Source organism: Rhea pennata, chromosome 5 (genome assembly GCF_028389875.1).
Source record: "Rhea pennata isolate bPtePen1 chromosome 5, bPtePen1.pri, whole genome shotgun sequence".
Lineage (NCBI taxonomy): Eukaryota > Metazoa > Chordata > Aves > Rheiformes > Rheidae > Rhea > Rhea pennata.
The window spans coordinates 40270291-40282456 of record NC_084667.1 but is presented as its reverse complement, the minus strand read 5'-3'; the positions used below and the strand labels follow the sequence as shown (position 1 = coordinate 40282456).

The 12166-nt window shown below is 38.3% G+C and overlaps 1 protein-coding gene across 1 annotated transcript in view; it reads left to right on the top strand.

Annotated features, from left to right (window-relative positions):
- The window catches only part of LOC134141634 (mucin-5B), a 43325-nt gene that overhangs the window by 10274 nt on the left and 20885 nt on the right, over positions 1-12166 (top strand). The window contains exons 10-19 of the mRNA XM_062577960.1: positions 145-246; positions 1266-1335; positions 1570-1707; positions 2419-2583; positions 3423-3517; positions 5445-5571; positions 8934-9186; positions 10194-10246; positions 10612-10712; positions 11000-11151. Of these exons, the coding sequence (XP_062433944.1) occupies positions 145-246; positions 1266-1335; positions 1570-1707; positions 2419-2583; positions 3423-3517; positions 5445-5571; positions 8934-9186; positions 10194-10246; positions 10612-10712; positions 11000-11151 (1256 nt within the window). The remainder of the gene's footprint in view (positions 1-144; positions 247-1265; positions 1336-1569; positions 1708-2418; positions 2584-3422; positions 3518-5444; positions 5572-8933; positions 9187-10193; positions 10247-10611; positions 10713-10999; positions 11152-12166) is intronic.

Genomic DNA, 12166 nt, shown 5'->3' with positions numbered 1-12166 from the left:
AGCAGCCTGCAGTTACAGATTAAATGCCCCAGCTCTTTCAAGGATCCCTTTTAGCCTTTTAGAGATAAGTTTTTTTTTCCTTCTAGCGCACTTCCTGTAACATGCGGAGACTGTCTGCCCATTTGTTTTCTCACCTCTTTTCAGAACACTGATGACACTTTTGTGGTGATTGGAGAGATTGTCCAGTGTGGGACATCAAAGACGATGACTTGCTTAAAGAACATATTAGTCACACTAGGAAGAACTGTAAGTAATGTGCTTTACCTTTTGACATGTAATATGCCATTTTTATTTAGGTTCAGAGGTGGGTTTTCTCTGTAATTGTGAACTCAGCTCTATTGCAGTCCTGAGACTGCAAGATTAGTACCAGCAGATGATGAGTTTATTAGTTTTGTTCTGCAAGAGTTATTGGCTTTCCAGTTCTTTTGGATTCTGGCTTTTCCATTTACTTCAGAGATAGTTGGTTCAAAGTTATCTTTGTCAGCTTTCCCTTTTTTATGACTTCAGACTTTTTAACTTGTTTCTTTTTGAGAGCTGGAGGTATCTACAAGAAAGGACCTCCTTTTTATTGAGTTTTGAGACCTGAGGTTTTCTCTGCTAGAAGCAAAAGTAGCAGAATTTTCCAGATGAAGGCCTGAGGCTTCTCCTACTGCTACGATTCAAACTGATTTCAGTGGAGACAGAGTTGGGACTAGTTTTTATGCAGTTCTAAAGATATACAGATTTATTCTAAGGCCTAGATTCATCCTGTCCGTCTGGTGCTTAACTGGTATAAGCATGTTAGGAGATTCAGCATAGGAGATTCAGCATTTTAACCTCCTTCTGTAGTCAATAAAGGAAGATGAGGATCTCCAAAGGACCAGCCAGCCCACTTTAGGTAGGAGGTGGCTTCTGGAGGTACCTGTCTCCATTGACTATTGAGAGAGTTTGAGACAGATAGCTCTAATTTGGGGGATATTACATTTCTGACTGGATAGATCCAGACCTATGTATAGTATCTTGACTACAGTTCTTAAAAAGATAACCTATTAGGTATGGGAGAACATTCAGTCACTGCTTTTGCCCATGGAGAGAGTTTTTCTTTTTTCATTATGACTTACAAATTTTCTCTACATCACTCTATGGCATCCAAACACTAAATTATATTGACCCCAGAGATGATCAAGTTTTGAAAATGTTACCTTCTTAATGAAGCTTGTCAAGTCATGTCTCATGTCACACTTACTTACTCATTATTGTGGGCATTTCTTTTCTTTTCCCTGCAGACTATAAAAATATGTTCCTGTGGAAATATCTACATGAACAATTTTATTGTGAAGCTACCAGTAAGTAAAGGTAACTGTTCCTTCATCAAGTCTTCCCCAGGCTAGCCTACATCTGTTTACAGAGGGATACCTGTGCCTTGCTCTGAAGAACCTGAACCTGTCTGTTGTTAGGATATTTGACTAGGTGGAAAATAGGTCTGGGAATGGCTGTGTTAGCTTTGGATGTACTGCTAAATGGAAGTTCCTGTTTACTTGCTTCATATTGATTTGCAGACACAAACACACTTTGTTTTTTCATCATTAGACGGCATCACCATCTTCCGACCCTCTACATTTTTCATCAAAATCTTGACCTCAACTGGAGTACAGATTCAAGTGCAAATGAAGCCTGTAATGCAGCTCTCCATTACAGTGGATCACTCTTATCAGAATCGCACATCTGGTAGGATACATCATGCTCTTTCAGTCTGCTCTTGTACTCAGTTATAGCTATTTGTCCGTAACTCAAAATGAACAAATTATTTGATTTTATTTGGACTTTGGTTTGTTAGAACCCTTGATTAAATCTGTAGTCTTTCAGGAACAAAGGACTGGCTAAACCCTTTAATGTGCTGAAGTAAAGAAATTAAACTCTGTGATGTTTAGTGTGTGTAGATCTTTTAGACTTCAGATGCAAAAGCAGGCTTCATCAGAGACTTGTGAAATAGAGGCTGTGTTCTTGGTTCTGTCACCAATCTGTTTTTTATCTGTTACTTAAACTTTCTATGCTTCTGTTTCCTATCTGGGTAAATAGATAACACCCCATCTTGCCAACCTGTGCCAGTATTTTGGTTTTGTTTTGTTGTTTGATTTTTGTCTTTTCCTTTTGTTGTAAACTTTTTGGGAAGGGACTTGTCAATCTGTCAGTGTTTACTGAAGCAGATTTAATCAGCCTCCAAGCTATCTCTAAGTGCTACTATAATACAGAAAATAATAGTTGTACTGTAAAGACAGAGTCCTATCTGATTTCTGGGGATATCAAGGAGTCTCTGAAGGAAAATGGGCTCCTCTCAGGCAAGGCCTATTTGAGTGCTAAGGGTATTCATCTAGAAGCCATTCCTTCTAATGCTCATCTTATGATTTTTTTTTTTTTTCCCTCTGCCACCCACTCAAGGTCTTTGTGGCAATTTCAATAACATCCAGACTGATGATTTTAGAACAGTCACTGGAGCTGTGGAAGATTCAGCTTCTGCCTTTGGTAACTCATGGAAAACTAGAGCCAGCTGTTTTGATGTTGAAGACAGCTTTGAAGATCCTTGTGCAAACAGTGTGGATAAAGGTAGCAGGCTTTTCGTCCCTGAATTATCAGTGCTAAATAATTCTCATATGTTGGATAACCTAAAAAGCTTCAGAAATCTTATACCATCAAAAGCCACTGCCTCTGAGGTGATTAATAGAATATATAGGTTTTTGCAAGCTTCTAAGATGACAGCTTTGCTTTTAAAACAAAACAAAAAATTCACTGCCAGATAAAGAGATGACAACTTCTTTTCTGTTGACTTGAAAACGCACAGGATATGAATCAGAACAATTTATGTTTAAGGCAGAAAATACTAAGTATATTCTTGGGCAAGACCTTCATCTGATCTAAGTTGTTAGAGGTAGGCTGAAGTCAAGAGGAATATGTTATCAATAATACTAACTTAAGTAAACACTAGGTACCCTATCCAGCTTCTCATTTTGACTGCAGTGAGGGTTTGGATATATAGAGTATTCAGAGTCTATTCACCCAGCTAATATGTGTAATAAAAGCTACCATTTTTAGTTACACAGCTCACTGATTATTAGATGCCTGATGTTATTGCTTGATTATAATTTGTAAAGAATTAGGAAAATTTCATGGAAAACATTGAAAATGGGGAGTTTTAGTAGTTGTTCTGTAAATCCACGCACAGTAATAATGTTAGTACTTGGAAAGATGAAACCTTTCTGTTAGGAAGGTGGCTAGTCACCCATCTAACCATGCTTGTCACCTTGATATGTTAATGTCCACTATTTCCTTCCAGAATTACCTGAACATCTTCAGAATGTAATATTCTAGATCTGATTCGTGATAATATTAATCACACAGTAATGTCGTCCAGGTGACTAAGGACAATGATCTTTTTTTCCACTCAGAAAAATTTGCCCAGCATTGGTGTGCTCTTCTGTCTAATACAAGCAATGTGTTTGCTGCTTGCCATTCTGTTGTAGACCCTTCTGTGTACATCAAGGTAAGCCTCTGTTCCAAACGGGTGTTTTAGTCTCGTCCAGAGGCTGATCTGCCATGAATGTACTATGGTCTATAGGAGTCAAATAGGTTACAACAAGATCTATTTGCAAAGAAGTTCACTGGTGCTGTTGAAAACATTAACCAAATAAGATACTGTGGCCCTTCTTGGCTTAGCCTGGGAAATATTAAGTAACTGCCTTCCATGAACAGCACTACCATCACTTGAAGTTCCTGTTGTGTGATCCAGAAGCTAAAAAGGAAAAATTGAGTTTGTTGTTTCTGAAAACTGTTCAGCCTTTGAAAACCCAAACCAGTGATTCCACATATGGAATTTATTCCCCATGAGGAATTTTATTCCTAGGGAATTTTATTCCCCATCATAAAAAAAATACTCTTGATTCCCACTTTTTATTCACATATTAAAAAGTTCAGACATGCGAGTTAGCTTGAAATGTTTGTTCTGGTGACAGACTCTTTTTCACCAAAAGAACCTCCCAGGTAAAGAAAACAGGCAGGTTCTTGCATAGGTCTACTGAAATCTGCAGGACTGGCCATATTTTTAAAGTTAATCACAGGCCAATCTGAACAGAGGCTTCAGAGGTCAGCAGGACACTAAACTAGCTTCTGTCTTTCTCTGTGTGAAGTGGTGCAAATATTAATGTCTGCAGAGATAAGATGAACTTCAAGTCCTCTGTTGTTTGCTAAGGCAGGAAAGATAGTTCTGTGTGTCACAACTAATTCTCAAGGAAAATTATTGTGACAGCAAGCTTTCTGAAACATCTGTCTTTTCTTGAAGTCCCTCTGATTTTGTTTAAATTTCACATTGAGGGATGAATGTATACTACATTTGCATCTTTTATAACCCACTTATTATGGAAGCAAATTAATCTCTTTGTATCTGGAATGCAGGAAACTATTCTTACGTACTCTTGGTATACAGCTCTATAAAGTCGTTGTGGAAGCTGACTGAGCTAGGGAATTACCACATTTATGTGGATAATAAAACCGTTTCTATAGAAACTGTAGAAGAGTCATGTAGGGCATGTATAAGATACAACTTACTGAGAGATTATCTGAGATTGGAAATTTTCCTTAAATTTAGTGTGTCTTTGAATACCTAAAAAATAGGGCTCATGCTTCTCCCCTGCTGCTAAGCTTTCCTCAAGAATGTATCTCCTTTAAAATTCGTGTTAATTAAGGAAAAGTGATAACCAATTTCCTATGGATACATTTGCTGCTTCTGCTGATCTTACAGGATTTTTCAAACCTGATCAGCAGAAGTGTTTTCCATGACATCACTGGTGGCAGGATAAGGCACCATCTATGCAGTATGAACATAATGCTCTCTTATTAACTGCCTGTATTTAGAAAGTGTATCAAGGGTGCACTTGGGTGCTTCTGTCCAGTCACGCAGTTAAAAGAACTCGAGCCTTAGAGCCCCTTTATACATATTTAATTACTTCTTTATGTGCCATTACGTACAATTCCCTATTAAATCATTGCTAATAAATGCATTTGTCATTTAATATCTTGTCTATACACAAGCTCCTGTCATTGCTGTGCAATATTATCACCTTTACACATTTGAATGCTGTATATGGACAGACATGTCCTGGATTGTACATCTTCATGGGAGTCTAGTGTAGACATTCGTTAGTGCTTAATAGACTATGAGTGTCTTTTATTGCTTTATTATTCATTTGTTTGAGTATTATCATCATTGAAGTTATATGACTGTAATTGATCTCCTGTATCCCAGATTTGCATAGTATTTCATTAGCATATATTTTGGCTTAGAGATATTACAAATTAAATCTCACTGATGATAATACTTAACTGAAAAAGTATTGCTTGCCTGCTTTTTGAATTGCTGAATATCTCATTGCTGTTGCTGTGCAATAATGCTTATGTCCTTGTCTGTCACCTAGAAATGTATGTACGACACCTGTAATGCTGAGAAGAGTGAAGTGGCACTGTGTAGTGTGCTCTCTACTTACTCCAGAGACTGTGCTGTAGCAGGCGTGTCCCTGAAGGGCTGGAGGCAGGGGATCTGTGGTATGCATCCTATATTACCTTGGGTAGGGACGTGGGGGAACATCTTCAGGAGAGCATTTTCTTGTGGCAGTCTATGTTTTGTGCTTACTCATCAAGGTCATGGGTCTTCAAAAAATAGATTAAGTATACATATTCTAGGGAAAAAATATCATTTGCCTGCCAAAATCGGTTCATGTCCGCTTCATGAAGGGGCTCTTATGATGTATGTTCCTTGTGTAAAACGTTTGGTGAATTCAGGACTCAGAATGCTGAGGGAGGAGTATAAAGTGTGTTAATCAAATCAAAACAAGCAATGGCAATTAGATTAGCTTTGAATATGTGGTCCTCCCAATGTATTTTAATTCTGAGACCTTTTTTACAGCTCAGCTCAGTCCTGCTGTCGTAGGTGTTGCCCAAGTACATGGTATCAATCTCATTAGTCTTATTTTTTCCATGTTACATTAAAGTACTAATGATTTTTAATAAATGTATATTGCTGGTAGCTAAGAATGTGAAAGTGTTTAAAGAGATACATTATTCAGCTCAGGAATAGATAACAAATGGACAAAAGTTTCTTGAAACATAAGTTTGTATTTGGACGTCCACGTTTTCACAAAATCCGAGGTTAGGAGTCCGAATACGCATGTATTTTTTTGTGTGGCACTATCAGAATTTATTATGTGATGATATCGGAGCTGCAAATAAAACTCAGGAGTTCTAGCTTCTGAATTTTATTTTCTCATTTCTGTTTTTCCATAGATCAGCCAGTTCAAGTGAGATTTGTGTATTTCAGCATGAAAATAGATATGTGCATTTCTTGATTAATAACACATCTGAATATGAAACATAACAAGAATGATTTTTATGCAATTTAGATGCTACTATGATCTATTTAATTACTTGATTTAGAGGCTAGCTGGAATATTTAGTAGAAAGAAGCACGCATGTATTGCTTTGTAGAAGGAATTTAAGATTACAATAAGAAAAATTTAACGAACTTGTGAAAAAATTCAAAAGGAACACAATGTGGTCTACAGCAAATTACTCTGAAATCATGCAGATTTCTGTACTAGATACAGTTCCTGTCACAGAATCACAGAATCAGTAAGGTTGGAAGGGACCTCTGGAGATCATCTGGTCCAATCTCCCAAAGATTTCCTAGTGCTGGTTGCACTGGGGCTTGAATCCAGGACCTTCAGCATGTAAAGCAGACGTGATAATCCACTGAAGTCTTTGTTGTCAAGTTAAGAACGTGGAATTAGTGACATTCTGTATGTCAAAGCAAGCCAGGGTTGCAGCACAGGTTAGACTAAAATCTGTTGACTTACAACACAGTGGGTAATATTAGCTCAAGCAGTGTAATAACCTCACGAAAAATGCTGATGGCTTGATCTGCACGATCATATTTGGCTTTATTAAAAAAAAATCAGGAACACGCCTGTGATAAGATAGAGGTTTGCGTTACTCATGAGTGGAAGAGTAAACGGGCTAGAAAAGCCACTTTCAGTGGTCTGTCCTGTTGCTGGGGTTGGAAAGGCTCATTTGGCTCCTGTGCCTGTGACCAGCTGTAGCAGGCTGCAGGCAGTGTCCGAGGCAGGTGATACCGTAAGGGGATGTCTACGTTACTGTCAGTTGAGTGAATAAAATAAGTAAACTCGTAATAGCCAACAGAAGGCATTGTGTATATGTGACTGAACCTTTAGTGGAAAAAGCAACCATTTCTCGACTTACTCATTACCCAGAAGCCCCTTTGGGTCAGTAGCCTTTGCTAAGTCGTGGCCGTGTTTTTCTATTGCTCCCTGCGTGAGCTAGCTTGAAGCTATCTTTGGTATGCTCATGTGTCCTGCACTCACTCCTCTAACTGTGTTGTATGCATACTTGACCATGAATACGACTATGATTACGTAATCAAATAACCTTTTTCGCACAAGACCTTGCTTTTCCAAAATGGATCTTTTCCTTCTGTGAGCAGTTAAAGGGAAAAAGTAGACCTATCATTTTGTTGCATTCATAACTAGCAATTAAGACACCCATTCAGGTAAATCTCCTGGCACGTGGCCTGGGATACAAGCTCATGTTTAAGTCCTTTAAAGAATAAGGGTATCTATCTTATTTGGTCCATTGTGATTTACGAATACTAATTGTCTCATCTTCATAGTACCCCTATAAAGCAGGAAAAGTGGGCTGCCTTTTCTTTTTTTTCTTTCTTTCTTTTTCTTTCTTTCTTTTTTTTTTTTTTTAATACAGGATATCTTGTTTGCTCCAACCAAGACCAGGAAATCACTCACCAGTTGTTTTTTTTGTAGTAGTTATTGTTTTTTTTAATGTGTACACAAATCTAGCATACTAATCTAAGAAAGTGTAGTACAGCCATAGCCTAAAAAAAAAAAAAAAAAAAAAAAAACACAGCTTTATTTAATCAAGGAATCTAATTACTGATCAAGTGATATTGTTGCTGCACAGCTAGCCAACCCAGTTTCCCATAAACAGCCCTTCTAGTAGATCTGTGTGTATCTGAAAAACAAAGCTGTGGGGCTAAATCTTTGGGAGTGTGAGTTAGAAAGTCTAGTCTTCTTAGGCCCCAGTTTGCATTGAATTTCAGTAGAATCTAGATGCCAGGGTTTCTTGAAAATCACAGCTTTTATGTAGGTGGTATTTCCTGATGCAATTTCATGCTTTACCTAAGGAGACCTTCCTACTGCAGATTTTGTGGCAGAGTTTTGAAGGTGATATGGCTTGACAGCCCATGAAGGCTGATCAGCTTTTCACTACCTTACAGGGACAGTTGAGCCCTTTAAGCTTTTGCATTTAACTGTTTTGTCTGCCCAGAGAACTTAGAAAGTTTCTTCCTCATTTCATCAGAGCATGCTAAGAGTTTTCCTCAAGAAATTTCCAAAATCTGTGAGAATTCAAACACAGTTTCCTTGGTAACATCAACTGATTAGCAGAGTTCTCTGGCACTACTCATATAATTTCAAAATTTATCCCTACAAAATGTGTCCATTTCTCAAATTACTTGCAGATGAAGGAAGCATTACTGAAGGAGAACAAATTCATTTTTAACTACAAGGACAAGTCAGAAGTTACTGATTTCAGTTCCTGACATATAATAGAACTGTAAATTTTAGAAACAGCAAAATCATAGTGATTCCCCTGATCTCCTAGAATCCCTTCTTCCCCTGCTTCCCCTGCTGCTGAGTATTTCAGCATTCAATCTTACCTAGTTTTTGAAAGCTATGTGAGCAGGTTTCTCCCAGACCACTGGGAGACAAGGTCTTCTAGTTTGAATAAAAGTAGATTTACAGCTACCACTGGGCTGCACAAAGAGCATGAATGATGGTTGCTGGAGGAGGCCATACATCCATTTTATTTCTCTTGCCAAGATCCCTCTGAGGAGTGTCCTGAGACTATGGTTTATAACTATAGCGTGAAGTTCTGTAACCAGTCTTGCCACTCCCTGGATGAACCTGATCCACTGTGCAAAGTTCAGATCGCTCCAATGGAGGGCTGTGGTTGCCCTGAAGGGACCTACCTCAATGATGAGGAGGAATGTGTAACTCCAGAAGATTGTCCCTGCTACTACAAAGGCAAGATTGTCCAGCCTGGGAACTCCTTCCAAGAGGACAAGCTGATGTGGTAAGCGAGTTTGCTGATGCAAATGCAAATGCCAATGTCCCTACTAATAATGTCTGAAAGGCAACACCTTAGAGTAAGGAATAATGACATACTTCTGCTTAATACTACCAAAGCAAATTTTACCCTGGCAAGAAGGACAGCCACAGCGAAGTTTAGGATCCCATATTCCTGCTAATGGCAAACAAGAACCTGAAAGCATGTAAAGCAGAGAAATTTTGGGGATCTATCTGTACTACAAAGTTCTGAAAATATGAAGCATGAATGTGTAGTACAAAAAGATCCATATATAGTGGGAACCAATTTTCTAGAAGATATAGAGAGCTTGGGGGAAGTTTTGGTTTTGAGATGAAAAAACAAAATGAAAAACACCCTACATGCTATATAAAAACTAAAAATGGCCCAGGAAGAAAAGCAAAATCTCAATTTTGAAGCACCAAAAAAATAAAAATTTGAGGGAAAATACTAAAAGTAAATATCTTGTATTTCCAATAAAAATAATTGGCCTTCTCAGCTAGCTCAGGGTAACAATGTGAACAAATAATAGGGAAAGTGAATTATTCAAATGATTTTTGTGTCTTCAGATGCCAACCTGTTCTCTCTCTCTCTTTCTCTCTCTCTGACTCTCTTTGTATACATATAGATATGTTATATGATTTTTCTGAGGATTTTAAACTATTCTGTAAACATAGATTCATTTAATAATTAGAGGTCTCATTTAAGAAAATATTGGTCGCATTTTATAGCGTGGGAAATAGATGCTTATGAAAGACTTGATTTAGGGAAAATACGCAGCAAATGAGGACCAGATGAAGGAAGAGGATTTGAGAGCTGAGTGACTTAATTTTTCTTCTGGGATGGTAGCTCATGTCTGTGAACCTGATAGGTGTACAAAATGTTCATTTTAGTCTATTTTGTTATTTGTGTGACTAGCAAAGCTTTGCAGTGACTTTTTCTGTAGAATAAATGTGTGAAGAGCTGATGTGTTTCATTTTATGGAATCTCTTTAGTAAATGCATTCAAGGAAGATTAGACTGCATTGGAGAAACTGTCCTAGTAAAAGGTGAGATTTTGTTAAATAATGACATTATAGTGTCAATATTTATAATATTTTCAATATATCGCTCACTTTCTGCAACATTTATTATTAGATGCATTTTTGCCTCCTCCCTGATATTTGTCAGTTATTGATAACAGTTTTCTTTGCAAAAAATGTCACCACAGTTGCTGAATACTTAAAAAGCGAGGATATTTCGCAAAGCTTAGTGGTGTCTGTCCCCTTCTCCACTGCTGATAGAAATAGGAACTGGAAGTATGAGACACGTGCTACCCTCTTTCTTTGAAAACTGCTGTGCTCTATCACAAGATGTCTGACGGTGTCATCACTTTCAATAAATGACGTTCCTATAATGTTTTCTTCTTCAATAGACTGCCCTGCTCCTATGTATTACTTCAACTGCAGTTCTGCGGGTCCTGGTGCGATCGGATCAGAGTGTCAGAAAAGTTGTAAGACGCAGGACATGCACTGTGTAAGGACCTCACCTCCTAGCAGGAGCATGGGACAACATGGCTATGCATGTATGATTGTCCTTAACAAATGCTGACGGTAACGCGTTACACTGTTTACAGACCAACCATTTTTTTGATAATGCAACAGTTACAGCTATGCGTCTAGCCGTGATGCTTATAGTTTGGTTGTCAGTGATTTACAGTCGTGGAATTTAAAAATAATTTAAAAGTTTGGCATCCAGAGCTAGCATCTCTGTTCTTTCTGTGCATTAACACATCACTTTGTATTATATCTTCATATACACAGTATGTCACAGAATGTGTCTCTGGCTGCATGTGTCCTGATGGGTTGGTATTGGATGGCAGTGGGGGCTGTATTTCAAAAGACCAATGCCCATGTGTCCATGGAGGACAATTTTATAAGCCTGGGGAAACCATCAAAGTTGACTGCAACACATGGTATGTTATCCTAAGGAGTCTTGTTTTATAATTTGCAGCCGCAGAAGGAAAATAGCTAATAAAGTAAAATAGAAGTAGTATATTGTGAGAATAAGGGGCAGAATGCATTCTGAAACCTTCCTATTCATCAATAGAGCAACCAGGCTTTTAGATAATAAAAGAGAAACATTTCCCCTCTGCATTACATTGCACCAACCTGCCTTTGGGAAGAAGAGGTGCCAAGCTTTTCTGTCTAATGATTTCCATTCCACTCTGTAGGGTGCTTGCACAGCAATTTGAGAAATACCAGCCCCATCCAGGCTGGTCTATGGCTGGTCACTGTACAAGCATGCAAGGCTGAGAGGGCATTTGAGTCTGTGTCTGTTGGGCACAGCTGAACCTCAGAAAGGGGATAAATTTAGAGGGGGGAGGAACTGCAGGGATATCTCAGTTGCTTACAGTGCTTGTGGGTTTGTAGTTCTCAAATGAGGTAACTGAATGCTTGTGTTGCTGGTATAATGCTACCGTAGTCTTTACGGCTTATTACTGATTATAGTGGGTGAAATTTTTGTATAATTAGACAGTTTGTTGATTTTAGACAGTTTGTTGACAGTTTGGAGGATGAGATTGTGTAGTCCTGCCAAGAAGAGGTACAGAAAATAAGAGCCGTAAACACTTTGGCCTGATCACCATTGGCATGAGCATTCAGGTTTAACATGTGAGGCCAAACCCTGATAAGCGGTTGGTAATGTTACAGAAGCCATTAAGAGGCTTTACTGCGGTGAGGACTTTCTTTCTAGGAGAACAGAATACTCATGGACAAAATTGTAGAATCCCTGAGCCAAGGAAATAACTACTAAAATGTTCTCTGTGTGGTCCCCCTGAGTGGAGGTGAGGTTTGGCAGAGAAGACAGGAAGATAATGTTGGTTCACACCACTACAGTCACGAACAGTTTTGACCTTCTGGTGCATCACAAACTGACACTCAAATGCATTTCAAGTATTTTGTTCTTCACCATGAACTTAGCTCCTTCTT